We start from the raw sequence: 20,514 nt of genomic DNA, 5'->3' as shown, positions 1-20,514 counted from the left end.
ACAGAATTGCTGTTGGGCATTTCATTATACAGAGACATATCTACATGAGTTAGCTTGCAATTTTTTCTTTACCACTACAAGAAATCAAAAGGCAGCATTTTTCTGTGAGAAGCTGACAGGGCTTGCCTGAGGAGGTACATGAGAGGACAAGGAAGATTAGGGGATGAATATGATTATCTGCATCATGCTAGTGGTTAGAAATCCCAGACAGGATCAGGCCTCCACTATGCTAGACATCATACCATCACAAAGGATAAGAAGAGATGTAACCTGACAGAGGAAGCTGACACAGACAAAAGGTGAGAGGGAAAACAGGTACAAAGACATGAAATATTGTGCCCAAGAGCATACAACCAGTCACTGGCCAAGGAATAGAAAATTCCTGTTCTGCCGTCTTGCTTCTGGAAGAGCTGCTTTAAATTGCTCAGAGTATGTTATGTGAAAAAAACTGTATGCACGTTTACAACTTGGAAAGGCACCGAGGAGATAATAAGCAATTTATTCATATTTTATTTGTACTCCAGACCTGAAGCAAAGTGGAAATGCAAGCTGAATATTTTTTCTGGTTTTTTCCCTCCACCCTTTCAAAAATAGCACATATAGAAAACATTGGAACTTTTCATTTCAAAGACCATCACATCAGGCTATAAATGCTAAACTAGATGTCCTTCACACTGCTGCTACAATACAGCCACTTTCTTAGCTTGTGAGTGTGTCCATTATCCCTATAGCTCACAAACAGCAAACAGAAGCTTGAGAAGGGAAAGGGACAAAGAATACTGTATGAAGGTGACATTATGGTATCAGACTAATTTCATCCCTTGGAGGCTGAGTTTCAGGTATTGTGAAAACTTTCACATGACCAATTCAGAAAGTCTCTAAAGCAGCACTGTCACTTCAAATTACTGGTTGCAAACTTGCTTACAGTTTCCTCTCAGGTTGGCTGTTATTTTACAGAAAGGACTTCTAAAATGACATTCAAATATCCAGCTGCCATGTCTGCCTCATGCAGTCCCATGTCTCTGACTATTTTTTATGAGATACAGAAGCAAAAGTAATTATAAAGATTCCTTCTGGGCATCCTGAATGACACATAACGGTTACAATAATAAGCTGGCTCCCATAACATCTTTGCATTATGCATTTGGGCTTCTCTGGCACATAAGAGGTACATTATGAAAAGTAATGTTTGATGAAATCAGATTTGCATGTACAATTCGCTGTGCTGAGCTGCAGTTCTGGGGCGTCATTTGCCATTTGTGTCAGTATTGTTTGTCTGAGCTTCCCTTGTGAGCTGCCTGTCCATTAAAAAGAGTGTGAGGGTGTCCATGCAGAGTCCGCTAGTCTGGCTAGAGTGGTTTCCCCTTGTGTTTCCATGCTGCCAGACACCGTTCTCTGCAGAGGGATTTGGACTGATGATGAAGTGGGTAAGGGGACATTACTCCTTAGAAACATGCTTGAAGGGCTGTTGTTCAACTCACTTCCTGGGTTGGTGACATTAACAGTGGTGTTGCTCACCGTCCACAGGCAAGGATAGTGGCTGGAAAAAAAAGGGAACAAATTAAATGAGTTATTTGAAAGAATTTTCCCACACACGAAACTTACAACAGTACAGTGAATCATGTATAATGGGGTAAAAGGCACCTATTCAAATCAAGGCACTAAACTAGATTAGCCTTGTAGATCTTAACTGAAAGACCATAAGTGACCATTAGATCCAGTGACCTCGGAGAGAGGCGTGAAGAAGAAACATGCAAATACATGTGAGGATTCAAGATTTAAAGATCTTTTTTGTGAATGTTTATGAATTTTAAAGAATTGCAGCTGATTGCCCTGGAACCCAAACTAGAGATGAAATCCATGCATTTATATTGGGAAAAGAATCAGCAATACTTGATCATTAACTGACACTCTAGGTTTAAATTCCAGACATTCCTAGAACTGTTTACTACCTATTAATGATATTTTTACACCTATTAGCTATATTTTTATAAGAGAAGATTAATTACATTGTTACATCCTTGCTTAGGAGTAGGATCCTCATTTCATGCAAGAGAGTAGTGAGGAATATGCAAAAAAAAAAAAAAAATCTGGCTTTAACATGCTCACAGATTGTAGATATTAGAGCTCTCTGTGGCTGTTCCAAGATCCCGGTTTTCAGCAGTGCTGGGGAAGAACAAAGCTGCCTTTGATTTTAGAGCAGGAGATAATTAGCTCGTTGGAAAGATCTGTCCAGGAATCTTGAGTTGGGTACTTAAGAAATGTTTCAAACTGTAAATGCCAATTAAAGCTTGGAATACAGTGTGAATCACAAACCTCACTGCTCCCAACACTAGCAGTTTTCCCATAACCTTACCTGGGTCCAGGGCTGGCGGCTTCCTTCGTGTGTGGCACTGAAAGCAAATTAGCATGTGGAGAGGATGGCAAAGTCCAGCTGTCATGTCCTGAGAATACCTGAAGATTATTGCTGGAGCCCTCCAACAAATTAACTTTGATGGGGGGAAAAAAGGCAACAAACAAATCCTCAATGACTATTGCAAAGACATTATCTTAAGGCAACAGAACATGGGTAGGCCTGAAGAAGGAACCTGATCATGAGGTTCCTAACCATAGGTAAAATGACAAAATTCATGTGCTTTAATTATTAAGAGAGAAGCAAGGTGGCATTGTAATTCCAGGTGTGATATGTGAGAAGGTACAGCATGATAGGCATAGAATAGGCATTTTTGCAAGTCTTTTCATGAATGAAAATTGCCATATGACTGGCAATGCTTGGTACAGGTTTTCTTATAACTTGAGCTTAAATATTTCAGTTAGACAGGAAGCCTTGCTAAATTATAATTACTGAGCATAGTGAGCAGATCACTTTATCCTTACTCTTGTTTCTGGCCAGTTTTCTCTGATCTAAATAGAATCAATTCCTGGAACTCTACACCCAGATCTAGACAGTGAAAGGGACTCAAAAGATGTTCTGGCAACACGAAAATGCCCTCACCCAGTCAGCTCCTACCATGTTTCTAAGGGCTGCTTTGACTTGAGGGCACAAGTGCTTCATGGCATGATACTGAAAGAAGGCTTGCAATGCTCTTTTTGTGTAATTGGGAGCTGTACTTTAAGCAAGGTCACTCACCCTCATTTATAATTAACAACTACAGCGCACCCAGCTCTTTGTACCTCTTCTTTTGTTGCTTTGAACAGACTCTGTGCATGCAGTGTCCAGTGCAGATTGTTAGAGTCTCCTCATGCCCTTTCCTAGCCTCAGCCTTGCTTGTCTCAATGCTTATTGCTAACCTAAAGCAAGAGTCAGACACGCAGTGTCTGTTCCCTGGAAGCAAAGCAGCATTACAATTGTACCTGTGGGTGAATGATTTCTCTGCATGTAGGAAGGTGGGTACGGAGCAGCCCGATGCCCTCGCAGTGCTGAATATCGTTCACAGCCATGGGGAGCGTGTGGAGCTGGCAGAGGCAAAGGTCCAGTGTACTGGTAATTAGAGCTTCCTGATGCACACATTGTATCTGGGCTGGAAATCAACCAACCACCCACTTTGAGGGGAAAGAAAGAAGAGAACTATTACACTGAAACATTGCAATGCAATAAGGAAACCAACCAGCCTTCTCACAGAATCAGCTTCAAAAATACCAAGCAGATTCCAAGACACCGGTTTATGGAACAACTGACAATCAAAAAAAAAAAAGTAATAAACTAAAACCAACCCCCTAAATAAACAAAACTACCAACCCAAAAACAAGACCTGAAAGCAACAAACAGAAAATGTTATAAATACCAAAAAGCAAAGGAAAGAAAAACTGACCATCATTAAAATGAACACAACTTTACTCCCTCTATTTTTTTTGACCAGTAAAAGATAATTTTATAAATGACAAAAATATTCACAGATATAAATAAAAAAGGGAGAAATCACTAAAAATGTCGCACATCATCTCACTTCTGCATTCTTTCAAACACTGAAAAACTGGATTATGAGGAAAATTATCCCTCTGCAGAAACTGTTGTGTTATTTTATTACTGTGAGGCTTCTTCAGTCTTTGGATGATGATGATGATGATGATGATGATGATGATGATGACGATGATGATGATGTTGATAGATCCCTTTCTGTGAACACAATCCAGGACTCAGTAAACAATTGGTATGATCCATCTAAGCAAATTCCAAGTTCCCAGCACCTGTTGTATCACACAAACATTCCATCCCACACGAATGAAAACCTTACAGTGAGAATATGTTGTATGTTGACCTTCAGAGACTGTTTCTGGAGCATCCTTGGGATGGTTTCTGAAAAGTAAAATACTTAGTGGTAAAAATTCTCATTGAGAAATTACAAAGGAAAGTTGAAAACTGAACTATTGACTAAAAAAAAATAGAAAGTAAGTGAAAAAGGAGGGAATTCCATTGTCTTTAACCACTTGCTGGGCAGCGGTAAATTTTTCTGAACTCTGCCATAAAGGAAGCAGGAACTTGTGTTTCATGGCATGCATAAAAATGTTCCTGAGTTTCTGCCAAATTTGATGGCAGAACCTGGAATTCTAAATTTACCTGTGAGCATCTTGCCTTCTTGCACCAACAACCTATGCCCGGCCTCCTGCCTAGACTAAAGGGGTTGGAAACCCTGACACTGAGGCACAGAAGCTTCTTAAGTGGTGAGAGGAATGGAAATACAGATTCTCCTGCACACACATGGGACACTTCATGTGTCAGACGACACAGCACATTCAAACAAAATTTATTAGCAATTATAGGCTGAAATGTATCATTTGGATGCCCTGCTGCATTAGCATAGATGATGCAAGTAAAACTTTGAAAGATAAACCACAACTCATTTCCAGTCGAAGTATCTATAACCTCTCACACAGTGAGCACCTACTGTTTACTTTTAGTAAACACATCATACATTACCACAGAGGTTTCATAATAGCAGTATAACTACGTTACAGTTACAGTGCAATTTCACTTTAGTTATGCTTTTTGACATCTGCAGTTAACGTTTATTCTCCCTGAGCTATCAAGTTATGGGATTTATTGGAGTGTAAGTACAATGTGGTGAACACACGCAGTGTATAGCATTACTGCTGTACACTGAGAAAGTTAACACCATCTCGTTACAGTGGGTGGACAGTGCTAAGTCATAGGATCCCCAAGAAGATATTCACTCACTTCAGACCCTATTGTGGCAGTAATCATAAAGAGTGAAAACAACTACTTTCAGTAGAGTGACTCTGGGTTTAAGACAGCGGATTTAAGATTAAGTTAAATAATTTATCTTTCACATTGTGATGCCACAGTTTTAACCGTATCAGCAGCAAAACGCTACTGGAGCTAAAACTCACCTTTCTTTTGCATCCAGGAAGGCTTTGGCAAAGGGATTATACTTGATTTTGAGAGCTGTTATCTTGAGTTTACAGAAAACAAGGCACGTTAGTGAAGGCAATTTCAAATAGAGACTTGACAAAACATCTTCCAGAGTAATCTAAGTGGAACTGTCTTGGTTAACCCCAAAAAAATATGTCCCTACACATGATGTATTCCAGGGCTGGTTAGGAGAGGGCTTTGCTCATTGCAGCGTGCTGTGTACTGATCAGCGCCGCAGGCAGAACACCAGCCAGGGCATCCTAATAGTGTGGTCCAATCTAGGAAATCCTATGGGATGGTGGACGCTCTCAAGAGAGTTCAAACACCAAATTCCTACCAAGTATGAATCAAATCTGCAGCAACCCTAGCTAAGGGAAGAGGCACTTGAGTTAGTTATTTCAGTTACAGTTTGGGGGTTAGGATGGAATTTTCCCATTAAATGTTCAACTGTTCTCCAACCATATGCATTAAAAGGAAGGGGAGAAGATAGGGTCATTGCTGCAGAAAGATACTGGACTTGACTGTAGGGGTTTTTTTCAGTCAGAGATTGGGATGCCAGGACATGGAACAGTCTGCAATAGCTGTGGTAGGCTATTAAACTAAACCTGGCTTAGTACTGCAGCCAGACACTAGATTAGACAATGTTCTACTGCAGAGAGAAGGCAGAGTATTAAATAGACTGCATGGAGCATTACACAGCATGGGACAGGTAGGGAAGAAAGAAAAGGACCAATCTGTCCATGCTGATCTTACAGTTAATAAGCTTTCAATATATCTCATCAATAGTGACCAAGAGCACAATGTGGCATCCACCTACCTCTTCATTTTGATAGGCAGTCACAGCTATGAACTGTGTCTCAGGGAAGGAACAGTTCATCACCATCCGGTGGGGACCTCCTACGCGAACTATGTGTACCTGGGGCTCATATTTATGCAGGGAGTTCAACATTATCTGCAGAAAAACAAAACAGACAGACAGACAGACCCCAATGCCACTGGTATCCCACAGCTGCTCTTTTACCCAGACTCTACAACGGAGCAGAAAGGCAGGTACCTTCTTCCCTTCTGATGAACCACAGTGCTGAACACAGCAAGACTTCACTGGACTTGGATTTAGAGCTTTCAATACAGCAGCATTAAGTGAATATTTGTGTTAGCATCTGTGGTCTCCAAATCATCAGGCTTCCTCTGCACTAATGACTGTTGAAACAGTTAAGCGGCAACCCCTGCCCTGCTTGTTCTGTCTGAAAGACTCAGCATCACAAGCACAGAAATCAGAGCCAGAAGAGAGCAGAGGCAGTCATTTAGTCATCTTTCTGGGCAAGATGAAGTGCACCTAAACAAGCCTTGGCAGTTGTCTCTAACCTGGCATTAAAAGCATCGATTCCAAAATAAACCTTCCTCAAGATGTCTATTATATTGCTTAATTCTCTCTACTGCAAGAAAAAGATTTAAAAATAATCTGAATTTTGGAATGTCCAGTGTGGAAGAACAGAGCCATTAGCATAAAGCAGTGTTAGTTAGCTGTTACCTTCTGATACCACAGAAGGGGACGCTGAAGCACAGAGTGGAGACATGTTTTATCTTAACACTGTTGACAAGATTTCAAAAGGAATCAAGGAGAGTTTCAGTCATTTGTTATTTAGTGACTTTTATTTGGTCTGTGTCTCATATGGCTTTTTTTCCCCTGCTTTCTACTTTTTTCCTCTCCATGTCACCATATATACATATTGTGTACCCCTGTTTTTAACCCAAGCTCTCTTTGACCCCCAAAGTTGGTTTCCTGTAGCTTTTTTACCCCCATGCATACTTTTCTGAGGCCTTTGGCTTTTCTGAAGTCCTAGATGCAGGACAAGAATTGGCAAATTCAGATCCCATTCTACGCTCAACAATAAATCTTGTTTGCTGAGTCCATACGTGACTTAGGAAAGGTTAGGTCATCTTTTTGTTCTCCAGTCTGTAAAAATGTAGATAATTCCCCACCTAATTAGGATACTAGGCTTATAGTGGTACCTCACAAACCTAATGGAAATAACAGATAGAGAACATATAATATTTACATGAAAGAAATTGATTCTGGGCTGACAAGTATCATCCAGCGTAGGAGTTCTGTACAAAGCAAACAAGCAAACAAAAGGTCTTGTGCAACATTTTACCTTTAGATGCATCATCAAAAATAAAATATGAACCAAAACTAATTTTCCTGTTTGCATTTTTAAGGGGTTCAAAGAGAAAGTCACTTATTTCTGGTACATGTGGTGTCTTTCCAAAGGCCAAAGCTGATTCAATAGAATATTGATAATTATCATGATGCAGAAGCAGACATAGTAATTATTTCATTTAAGAGCAGCCTTTTATTCTGCTATCTGACTCCTGCCAACATTCCACTTACACCAAACAACATGGGGGAACACAACAAAAACCTAATACCCGGGACCATTTTTTTCCCCCTTCTCTTAAGTCCTATGTAAAAATCCCCAGCACATAAGACCAACTCTGAAAAGCCCCCTGATGATTAAGTAAACCACAGCACTCTGTCTCTCTTAACATGAAGAAGTCCATTAAAATCTGAAAGCACCAATTAAGGCCTGTTTATTCCTGTTTACATTTGGCCTCCAGAGAATAATTGGCATCTGTGGGTGAAGAGGTCTGTAAGGGCCTCTATAATTACATAAATGCACCCTTGATATTTCTTGATTGTTAGGTGCTTGCAATTGAAGCCAAGAGGTGTATGGGGAAACATCAGACCATACCTGCCCACTTCCACTGAGCTTGTTGGTAAGTTTGACTTTGCTGAAGGAAATGGCAGCTTTCATCCAATGGGCCCCAAAGTTGGGAGAGTCTGGGTGGATGTAGACGCAGCTGTGGTTTGGTGGTTCTGGTTTCCCAGCTGGCACCCATTCTCCATTGACGTACTTCCAGCGGTGGCCATCAGTTGGGGCAAAGTCCAATAGGAAGGAATACATGGCATTTGGGTCCAACCCTGACACACTGATCTTCAAAACAGGGAACATCCGCCTGGCCAGGAAACAAAAGAGGAAGACACCACTGGAGACTGTTTCTGAAAGATTCCTCAGTATGTTTGTGACCAGATGCTCAAAAATTAGGTCGATTCAAGAAACATCCTCCCTCCACCTAGCTGAAGAAGTCTCTTAAAAGTTAATATATTTTTTTTAATCATTTGAAAAAAAACCCATGTTATTTCAAGGCACAGCACTAAGATCTTGATCATGCCAAGAGTTATGAACATAATGAACAGTTCATTTGCAGAGTCCAAGGGATCTGCACATGTTAAATACATCTTTAGGTGTGGGACAAGAAAACATGAACAGGATTCAGCAGAGTTGAAAATGGCTGAGAAGGTGGAGCTGAACTGCGGATTCACTGCATTAACTGCAGAATCCTATTATGAAATGCTCTTCTTTGGTGCTTAGATTCCCCCGACACATGTTCCCACACTCTGTCCAGTAGCCAAGTCGCACCTTGTCTGACTCCAGATATATCCTCTGAAATCTCCAGCACTCAGGACATTCCATTGAGATACTCATCAGACTCCAGCTAGATTTACTGACCACACTACTCTAAACAAAAGGTTTTCCTCCCTTCCTTTGAAAGGACAGTCATATTCCATAATCTTTGTAAGCAAAGTCAGACACTTCCCTCTGCCATTTCCCACTGCTCTTGTTTTAATCTCTGACATCTCTCACTTGAGTAACGGCCTCCCAGGCAGTACCATTCTAAACACCCTAACAAGACTGCTATATTTTCCTTGTCTAAAAATACTTGTTTACTTTATCAGGGTTGTATCAAGTTAGTCTGGAATGATTCAAATTTAATAAAGTGCCTTTAATCTCATTTTCCATTGTATTATTCTTTCCTTCAAAATGTTTCCTGAATTATTGCTTTAGCAATATATTAAAAAGCCTGTAGTTAGTTGAAACATGTTTTCACTCTTTCTTAAGAGCAAGTATTTGTGTACTGTCCCACTACCATTACATAAATCTCCACTTTGAGAAGTCTGGTTAAAATCCTTGCCATTAGACCTTGCTCTTGGCAGTTCTTCCAGTAATTTGGTCTCAACATAGAATCTATCCTAGAAAGGTCTGGCTTGGAGGGGACCTTAATGATCATCCGGTTCCAACCCCTCTGCCATGGGCTCAGATACCTTCCACTGGATCAGGCTGCTCAGAGCCCCATCCAACCTGGCCTCGAACACCTCTAGCGATAAGGCAGCCACGACTTCTCTGGACAATCTGTGACAGTACCTCACCACACTCACAGTAAAAAATTTCGGCCTAATATCTAATCTAAATTCCCCCTCACCCTATTCCTGCACTCTGATAAAGAGCACCATGACATCTTTCCTGTAGCCCCTTCAGGTACTAGAAGTCTGCTATAAGGTCTCCCCAGAGCTTTCCCTTCTCCAGGCTGAACAAGCCCAACTCTCTCAGCCTGTCCTCAAACGGGAGGTGCACCAGCCCTCTGATCATCTTTATGGCTCTCCTCTGGCCATCCTTCTATATCATCTGAATTCATCAGCTTAATCAGGTTCTGCTTTTAGTTAGACCTTACACACAATGTTCTCCTTTACTAAGCTCTAAACATCTATCACGCAGCCTTCCCACTGTCTTGTGGATTTAAAACTGAAATCCTGCCTTTGTTTAGTTTTGGGAAAATGTTATTTTTATGTTTAAAGGTTCAATGCTGCCTTTTCTCCATCCTGTTTTGATTATTTTATTTTTCTTTTCTAATGGAGATTTCCAGCATCTCATAGCAGTTTTCTATCTGTCCCAGTACTTGTGATTCATACCGCGCAGCTTTAAACTGGCATCTCGGAGCCTGAAAGTCCACAGCAACAGAGTGAGTAGGGCTCCAGCAGTTTGAGGAACCGGGAGGCATTTGTGGTCAGCAGAACAGAGGAGTCTCCCAACAAAGGTATCCTATTCATTAAGTTTCTTAGCTTGTAAAGGAATGCATGTCGTTTCTGTGGAGGATTATTATAGCTGTTGCCCCTTCTTCATTCTCCTTGTATGATTAAGAGGCCTCCCAGCCCCAGACACCTCCGTGCCGACCTCTCCTGGCAACTGCTGCCTTGCTGTGCCACCTTTTTATGCACAGGACAATGGATCTTCAAGGTCGTTTTCGCTACGGGTACAGAGAGACTGGTTACACCATGCAACCACAGCCATTGCCTGCAGTCCATGGCCATGGGTCTAAGGTAAGGCAGCTCTCTAGGATTACTTAGGTAGCAGTGCAAGACATCCAAAATAAAGAAGGGAACTTGAAACTTCAGGCTTTCTCAGGGCACCACAAAAGTCTCTGCCTCTGCAGCCATACTTTCCAGTGACACTCAGCTGCAAAAACTAACAATCTCCTACGACATCCCACTCACCACTCACCTTTCTGGGCACCTTTGTATAATTCTTGCTGTATAAATTCAGCACCTTCTGCTCACAACAAAATACAAGGTTTGAGAAATCTGATAATTTTTCATCTAATATAAATACTTGGTGATGCAGGGCCATTGCAACACTGAGAAAAATATATTGAACCATGATCTCCAATTAAATAGAAGCTTTGCCAAGGATTTATACACTACATTTAATGTGTCTTTCTGACCAGGATATAGCAGCTATCAAACTGGAATGTGATAAAAATTACGGATGCGTCGCTCCCTGCACCTCCCAGGCCCCCTGCAGTCAGTTTTCAGAGTAACACACTTAGATATTTAGCTGAAATTGAAGTGGAGAGGAAAATACATCCATATGAAAACTTAATTCATTAGATTTCTCAGAACTACTTGTGTTATATACAGATTGTTAATTCCTCTGCCCACAATGCAGACTTCCCTGCCTTTCTACTGGACAAGCTTGAGTTTATCCCTCAAAGACCTATAGACTAATACCAGAAGACAATACAGTAATCATCAACTCAAACCTCCTGTACCATAGAGATTATAGCACTTTTCCTGTGTTAACGTCTGCTTCATGCACAGTTAATCCCCATCTCGCTTAGACCAGCATGTGTTAAACTGTACAGATTCTAATGATGGAAAGCCTACTACCTCACTTGTTCTACTGATTAAGTGGCTTCGCTGCTAAAATCACATTTATCTGTCTTTTAGCATGGCAAATAACAATTTCTCTGAATTTGTTTCAGTCAGAATGTTTGTTTCAATGATCAGGTAGGTATACATGTGACCTCCATTACTGCAATAGTTGAGTAATTCAGCCTCTTGAATTTATTTAGAGCAGAACTGCTACAATTACTCCACAGTACAGAACCTGAGTGGGAGGATATTTGATACCAAAGTTGAATGTGTAGTAACCAGTAAAGTTGCTTTGGCATTTAAGCCTGGAAAGGGCTTCTTTCCCCTGACTCACATTTGGCTGCATTGATCTGCTCTGTATTCTCCCCAGATGCAGAAGGGAACAGTGGCACCTTCCAGTCTCCAAGCATTAAAGTGGATTGCAAAGTCTTACGATGCTACATAGCTGAGAGAAAACCTCCTCAACCAGAAAATGAAGCATTTGATATTGAAATGCCAATTGAATATAATAAATCTGAATAAAATAGGAGACTGATTCCCACTGTATCAGCTGCACACATTGGGATGTATTTTGTGATATAGCATGCAGTTTAATTTCACTGGTGTCTGTCCTGTTCAAAGCATAACTGTCTTCCCTGTTTCCCTAGATGTATTGCTATGGTAGGTGATTATTACAATGAAGTACAATAGAGCAATGGAAACAAACCATGTATTAACACTGAAGTTGTTTGTTATAGTTAGAACATTTTGGGACCCTCAGTAGCAATTAGAGATTGCTCAAGCAGAACAGGTAGTATCATGCATGCTAGAATTTTACATCTGAGGATCATTAATCAATCAGCCTTTCATTATCTGGGATGCTCCTATTTCAGGTTTCGGTTTAATTTCTGAATTTTGCTAACAATGTGTCCACACAAACTGCCATAGTTTTCACACACACAACATCAGACTGGCTTCTTTCATTAATCATAGAATAGTTTTCAAACGCATTCATATATCCTTCGGCAAGAATGACTGAGTTAGTTTCACTGATTTGAGCAGCAGCAGAATTAGATCAACATTTTTTGTATTGAGAATCCCTCTGGAGATAATCACTGAAGAATCCTGAACCTGAAAAAAAAAAGTCAGCACTCATAGGAAATTCTGTCAAGTTTATCTCCCTTCAAAACGCATGGAGATGCTCAGAGAGTTTTGCTGCAGGCCACTGTTTATAATTCTTCTTTTCAGTGTGCTGACGCAGTGAAGGGAAGACACTTTCAGAAATGCAAGAGATCCTTTTTCACTGCCCTTGATGTTAGAGTAACTTTGTTAAAAGGATTTGTGGAGATGACGATAACGTAACACACTTGTATTGTTTATTTTTTTTATTTCGAGATTGCTGTAGTTTGATTATAAATAACCTGTTCCTGCCCCCACTGACATTACTAGAGCTGTCACTGGCTTTGAGAGGAATAGGATCAAGCTGATAAGAAGTGTATAAGTTAGGATAAAGAAAAATAAGGAAGGTTGCACAGTGAAATACAAAGTAGCCAGGTGCATTCCAATAGAAAAAAGAATCCTTTATCATCATCATAAAAAGATTTCATCCATGCATTCACCTTGACATTTTAGAGACAACTAGTACCACAATGCAATCACGATTTATACTAGCAGAGAGGAGAGAAATTGGGAAAAAAAATTGTCGGTAAGGTGAGATTCTTTGTTTCATTTAATTTGAGGCAAACCTATCTTACTTCATTTTTGGTTGCTGACGCTGCTGAGAAGTCAGTTCAAGCTAACGTACGCTAAGTGAAAGTCTACTCAGAAGTTTTCTATAGCCTAACAGCAGTTTTTAAAGCAATTTATACTAAGCAAAAGCAGCTTCTCAGTGTAAAGAGAATCTCAGAACAATTCTATCCCTATAGGATATTAGGAGGAATCAGAATGGCAATAGGCAGAGTTATGCCAAAAGCTGATTTTTGGGAAGGTAGCTGTTCTCCCAACAGAATAACCTTGCTGAGGCAACAGACTAGATTCTTCCTTTCTATGTAGGTGAACTGCTTTCACCTATGTTGTCAAGCTACAGTCAACAGCAATATCATCCACAAATTCTTCTAAATTGAAGTCTGCAAAGTTAATAAAAGTCACACCATACTAGTAAATCTTTCTCCCCTTCTCTTAATTCCTCTCTGCTATGCAGATCTCCTGAGAAGTCTTGCAAAAGAAACATGTGCTTGTTGGGGGGGAAGACAGGGGGATGGTACCAGAGTGACAAGGGCAGATTAAATAAAAGCCTTAGTACCACTGTACCAGCACACCTTATTCTAGTAGCTGCCTGTTTGTTATGGGCCGAACTCTCTCGTCAGTCCAGTTAGAGCAGAACCTCTGGAGATCCTCCTTCAAGCCAGCATCAGATTCAGAATTAGCATCCTTCTTACCAGTTGTTGCACTCTTTTCCTTTAGCTTTCTGTGTTCCCCAAATAGTAAGATATGTGATCCATTTACACCACAATATTTTGTCTTTCTAAGACTGTGTGAGTTAAGCAATATTCTGCACTTTTTTCTAAAGGCACTCAGCAACAACTACAGAGCAATACAATTGTGGGACCATGCAATCCAGACTACATACCATGCAGGGCACTGATTTATTGTACCCCTTCCTAGTACAAACTGCTTGTACAAGCTGTTGATATCCAAGGCCAGACAGACAGGAACTGCAGCTGGGGATAACACCGATCTGATTCTGTACAGTAATTTGAGGTCTACAGGTAAGAACTTCCTAATAAAGGCTGATGATTATTCGTACAAGAAGTCATTCAAAAAGGCTTTGAGGGGTATCATCTATTCTCTTGCAAAAGTTCCCTTTTTGTTCACCCTTAAGACCGTAAATATATTTTCCCAGGAAGTTTCACAAGGAGGAATAAAGTGTGGCAGGAATGTTTTAGCAGTGACCAAAAAGGAACAGGACACCTCAAACTGTTTACATGCTGGTTTTAGGGGGCTGCGAGGCTGCAGGGATAAAACTGTTACGTGCTCATTGCAGTTCTTTCAAGTTTTCACACACACTTCGTTACTGTACCTCTTAAACCCCCTGGCTGTCACCTAGACATAACCCACAGTGCTGAGCAGATCACTCACCTGCCGTTCTTGGTCACGATCATCTCATTAGTGACTTCCTTGAATCTCTGCCAGAGTGTTGCATCCTCTAAGACAACCTGGAGCTGTTTCTCAGTGGGGTCACCTTTGTCTCTTCCAGCCCGGAGTTCACTTTCCACTACGCTGAGTAGCCTGGAGACGGTGCAGTCGCTGGGATTTTTGCAGCCCAGGTCGGCCATGACGACTTTACTGCTAGAAACTTCAGGTAGCAGTTAGAAGACAAAAATCATAAGCTAAATGGAAAAAAGCAAGTCAGTTCATTGGGCACAGCCTGATAAACATGCTCCCCTCACTCTTTTGCCACTGACTAGCTCTTTCCTCTGGAAGCCCCAATGGGCAGCGACACCAGCATGTGGAGGTTTACGCACACACTCCACACAAAAAGAGGACTATCTCCTAATTACCTGTCAGACGGTCAGGTGGGTGGCAGGCTGATGACTCAATTGGCTGCCTTAAAAGAAGAGTCCTCCATCCAAATTAACATGCTTTTATCTTTTTTCAACCTGAAGTGGGTCTAATTGTTCTGCTTGAGAACCAGGTTTCCATTAATGAAAATTGTTTCATTTCCAGACTGAAACAATGCATGGAAATTGCGTTCATGCTGATGCGGACTCTAACTGAAGGAGCTGGTAACAGTCAAGATAGTTACACAGAGAAAGTAGTCCTAAAATATTTCCACCAGGCATGTTGAATAAACACATTAACCTTGTTCCTCTACATTCCTAAATCAAAATATAATAGTAAGAGCCTCTTCCGCACTGAGGTTTCAATGCACAAGGAGAAGGTAGCATCCCTACCCACCACCATTGATGCCTGCTGTGTCTAGCCCTTGGTCCTGTATCATTCACAAAACCCCTGCTACAACTTACAAGCAGCTTAACACCCCTCTGGCTGCATTTCCAGAGACAGACCCCATGTTTCTGAGGCTGGATGTGAGCCTTGCTGCCCGAGACTTAGCCTTGCTGACCAGCTCAAGATCTGTCACATAGAAAAGCTCCCTCAGAATCCCTAGAACAGGCACTCCCTCTCGCCTCAGTCTGATTGAAGTGCGTATACTCTCTACAAAGGCAGCTGTGAAAGAAGCCACCATTTTACTGATAAGTTCAACAATTTCAACGCTCAGCCAGGAATATGACAGACCTGGGTTCAGTTCCATGCTAAAGAGTTAAGGCCACATGAATACCAGTGACCCATAAACACTGAACCTTAGCACATAACAAGGCTTTTGAGTGCCTAATTTCTCTTGATGCACCTGGCTCAGGCAGCGTCTGAGAAATTTCTGGTCTGTTGCACACAATATAGTCAGGGACTTGATTGTGAAAACCATACTTTTGGAAGTCATTTTTAGAGAAATGCATTTTCTGGTTACTTATTGAGAACTTTGCATTCATTTAATTCAATAGCTCCTGTTGAACTCCTGTGCTCCTGGATCTTTCTAAAAGATGAAATGACATAGTGAATCACTGATGGGATTTATAAAGACAAGGAAGAGCCTGTTAAAGTCTGTAAAACAGGATTTAAGTTAAGTCTGTCATTTGACAAGGCTCAACAGAACTTACAGTTCAAAAGCACAGTGGAGAACATCTACCTAAGCAGCAAGAGCCAGAGTTTGTTGATACTATTTACATTGTATAGCACCCTATTTGGCAACAAGTCCTACTAACCCCTCCAGCCCTACGCAGTCGCAGGTGTGCAGCAATGGGAAGCTTCTGGAGACAATCCTCAATTCCCAGTAATCTCAGCACCTTCAGAAGGTGCAAGTCATATAGGTCTTGGGTATTTTTACATTTGGAAGAATATCTCAGGTGGTATGTATATGTAATGTGGAATATGTTTGTTTGGGTTCTCCTTTCCAAAGAGGAGAGAGAAGCCACCATTGTGATTTGTACCTGTATGTGATCAAATGGCATAGCAAATGCATAGGAGACTATGTGAGACAGTTTTTAGTTTCATTATACTATAAACGTGCATAAATGCAGAAATCAGAGCTGGTTGAAGTACTGTGTATTTCAATTCAACAACTTCAGTTTTTCAGACAGCTCTAAACCAAATACATCTGTGTTATTTGGGGATTATCTTTGTGTGTGTCAAAGCCCTACTTCCACACAGCTTTTTTTTTTTAATTAGTTGTTCAGAAATCAGGAGATTCAAAGTTGAGGCAAGTACAGAGACAATGAGTAACAAAGGTAGTAATATTTCAGCAGCTACTTACAGGTCTTTCTATAGCAAAATGTAAAAGAGAAGCCGCTTGATTTTCAGAAGTACGAACTGCTCATGTCTCCCACAGCTCTTTATTTTGAGTGATACCAGATCAGAGCCTCCAAAAATTCAAATCAAATCTGCCCTCCTCAAGATGCTTACAGTTTAAAGGAAATCAAAAGCATGCACAAAGCGACAACTGTTCACATTGGTGGAAGGGTTCCAAAATGAGGAAGAAGAGAAACACTGTCTCACCAGCAGACACTGGTGAATTGCTAGAGGTAAAGGATATGCTCAGCAAAGATGCATTGGAAATGGAGGCAGCCACAAAGCAAAGAAAGGGAGGCCACGTCCTGAGTGCATTGCTTGCCCAAAGCACACCTGGGACAAAGAGGAGGAAGGATATATGGAAGGAATGAATAACAGACTCAATCCAGTAATGAGCTGGGAAGCAAATTTTTTATCAATAAGAATGCATTTCTTACAACTAATGTCCCTAAGGGAGAAGCACAAAGGCATTTGCTTTGGAGTGTCATGCTAAAATTTCCATCCCAAGCCCTAATAAAATGCACTTTCAGATACAAAAAGCTAGTTACACTTGGGCGCTTACTGTTACCACTCACATAAGATGCATGACACTTGAAAGTCTTGTCTCCCAGAGGAAAAAAAACCACAAACCTAATCTCTTAAAATACCTAATTTTCATACAATATGAATTTTAACTTTATAACTACGTTACTTTAATTCAAGATGCCTGCGACCACAACATTTTCCAAAATGTGGTCATCTAGTGGGAAGAGCCCAATTGCTATTTTCAGCATGGGGAAGGATGTTACAGCTGCAAGAGTTCACACTGGGAGCATTGGTCATGTACGTAGCAACACAGCCAGAAGGCACACCTCACTACGGACACCTTTCCAACCAAGAAGAATTAGCCAAAGAAGTAACAAGCTTGCATGCATGCAAGCAAATGATCAGCTGAATGTGCTTGGGCCTGAGATTTTGCTTTAAAATACACATTCAAACCCATATAAATCCCATCCCACACATCAGTCTTTCCCACATCATATATTGTCTCTGTTTCACACAGCTGCCATGGGAGAGGGCTGCAGGAGAAAAACCAAACAGAGATTCATAGTCAAAGTTATTTGCTTATTGTTGTCATTTCATTTAAAAAAAATACTAAAGGTGGACATCTTTACTCTGTGTATTTAGCCTGTTTTAGGAGTAGAGACATCTTCTAATCTTATGTCCCTCTGTTCAACTAAGAAACAACTTTGAGTAATATCTAAACACCTCTTCTCCCTCCTATCTTCTTGCAAGATGAAGTTTTCCAAGTCTACAGGTGTTGAAACTGAGGCACAAACAGATTAAAGTCATCAGATGTGGGTATTGCCAGAGCACTAAGGATAACTCATTCTCAGATGTTAGGTGAGCTATTTCTTGGCTGGAAGGTACATCTCCCTGAACCTGGCATTTGAAGAAAAGGTAGCCATGCTTACAGAGGAACACAGAGGGTGACCGACTGTAAGTGAGACAGAGCAGGGCCAAAGGACAGAAGACTATATCTCCTCTTGCACTTGTCTCTTGTTTAACTAAACAAGTAAATCAGTAAGGGGATCAGAAGAAGCAGGAAATGTTCAAATGAAACCTGTGATGTTGTAAGCCTTCCCTGAAACACAGCTGGGAGAGCTGGGCACTTTCAAGCAGGATCAGACACCTTGTGGCTCGTAGTCAGTCAGAGCTAACCTCTGCTAGTTAAAATTCAAGTACAACACCCCGCGGTCTCCAGCCATGCCCAGGACTTACTGATAAGGATGTAGTGACTCATTTTTCAAATGAAGCAACAAGGACTGGGGAGAGTAGTGAAAGAGCAATCCTAGAACACTTACAAGAGTTAATTCACCACGTTGCAGCAGGTAAAAGCAAGGTGTTATTTTTGGCTTCCTAATTAAATTCATTTTAAAACCCTCCTGGTCAGCAGCTGCTGAGATATAGCAGAAAGAAAAAAAAAAAATACAAAAAAATGAAAAAAGGGGATTAAAGAGGCCTTCCTGGCCTTGACATTGGATAGCTGTTCTTTGGCCTTTAGGCGTAGGTTTCCAAATAAAAGGCAGGCCTTCCTGATCAGATGAAATCACAGAGAACAAGACTCACTCTTTCCATCTCCAAAGCTCCAACTGAAGCACTCAAACAACTAACCCCCCTCCGAACATTTAGTCCCAACAACATTGGGAAATGTAACCTCCATCACCATGACACTCCCCTGAAATCAACACCTATCAACTACCAAAGAATAATTAAGAGAGGATAAAAAGACAGCTGCTTTCCCTCTGTTTTTTAATCATGGATCCGGCCCCTTAAGAGATTGCTAGGTTAGAAGAGACTTAGAGAAGATTAGCCTTTTCATTAATGTTGGGAGGCTGAGGGCACAGTTTCAGTAACTTCAACCAGGTATGTTTTCAGCAGTGAGGCAGGCAGCTTGTTCAAGTAGTACCTCCCTGCCTGGTGTTATAATTGACATTATAACCGAGATTAATTCTGAGCCCAGAAAGCACAAGAGACTTTCCAGAGCAGCCTTTCTTCTTTTTAAAAAAGACAAAAAACACCTGATGTAGTCAGGCTGGTGAAAAATGTAATGTGGTTTGTTTTAAACAATAATTATACTCTTACTTTTGATTTTTAATTTCTATATACCATAGCTCAGAACAAAAAGTAATAGGTTCAGTGTTTACTTTGGGGAAATCAATCATGCACTTTTGACTTGGATATGCAAGTTAGAGGTTTTTGTTAACTATGAGAGTTAACAAGTTGCAAGTATAACTTGGTTGAAGCATTTGATTCTCTCTGATAAGCCTGACACATCCTGTTAGACACAACTAGAAAACATGGAAGTACTTGCCCATGATAAAATAATTTGGTTTTACTCCACATATTTGGAAGTGACAGTGTAAAAATCACATTGGCCAGTCGATACTTTCACTGTACCATTTTTTTCACTACTCTAGTGTTACTCCACACTTGCTTCTGCAGAGATTTTAAAGTACAAACTCTCAGGAATTAACTCTCTTAGAGATGCCACAAGGGAACCCAAAAAAAACTTAAAAGGGTTTCAAACAGAGGAACTTAAAACATCAATCCCAAAGATTGGCAGCTTAGATATATAATACTATTCCATCTGTAATTCAGCAGAAGCTTTCTTCAGAAAGGAAAAAAAGAGAAAAGAGAGGATTTTTTTCCTTTTAGGCATCTCCAGCTCTTCACAGCTGGGCATTTACAAGCCTGTACCCCCACCAATACTTCAACCAAGACTGAGCTTAATAGGAAAGGTACATGGAAGGAAAGGAAATAAATATCAACCGCCAGCTCTGAATTTCTTGCTTTCACAAAATACCCTCTCCTGCAAAACAGACCTTGTTGAAGGAGAAGGGAAAGGGAAAGACATTATGAGTATGGCAGTCTTCCAAGAGTCTTGTCACTCAATTTGAAAGTGGAGCTGATGACTCTGCCCCAATATTTATAAATAGGATCCAGGGGGCTAGATGCTGTAGCACAACTGATAAACCCTTTCAGAGTATTTCTAGAGAACACAGTCATCTACAGCATACATTTTCCTCTTTCCATAGAGGGCAGCTGATCATTCCTTGTTTAGAGTTTTCAAATGAAGACTTATTTATCTATTAAAAATCATGTGGGTATTAGGATCTCAGCATGAGAATGATGTGGCAAAGGCTCAACAACTTTGCTGTTATGCAGGAGG

General features: G+C 40.8%; 1 protein-coding gene across 1 annotated transcript; it reads right to left on the bottom strand.

The window, feature by feature from the left end:
- Positions 1-366: 366 nt before the first annotated feature.
- TBX19 (T-box transcription factor 19) lies at positions 367-19,273 on the bottom strand. The gene is made up of 8 exons (XM_054077653.1): positions 14,538-19,273; positions 8,125-8,389; positions 6,189-6,323; positions 5,350-5,411; positions 4,236-4,297; positions 3,355-3,543; positions 2,357-2,489; positions 367-1,540 (listed from the first exon to the last, which is right to left on the bottom strand). The coding sequence occupies exons 1-8, from the start codon at positions 14,732-14,734 to the stop codon at positions 1,306-1,308; spliced, it is 1,278 nt and encodes a 425-aa protein (XP_053933628.1). The 5' UTR covers positions 14,735-19,273; the 3' UTR covers positions 367-1,305.
- Between the last annotated feature and the right edge of the window lie 1,241 nt (positions 19,274-20,514).

This window comes from Cuculus canorus, chromosome 1, assembly GCF_017976375.1.
Source record: "Cuculus canorus isolate bCucCan1 chromosome 1, bCucCan1.pri, whole genome shotgun sequence".
Taxonomy (NCBI): domain Eukaryota; kingdom Metazoa; phylum Chordata; class Aves; order Cuculiformes; family Cuculidae; genus Cuculus; species Cuculus canorus.
The sequence above is the reverse complement of the archived record's forward strand: the minus strand, read 5'-3'. Positions and strand labels throughout refer to the sequence as shown.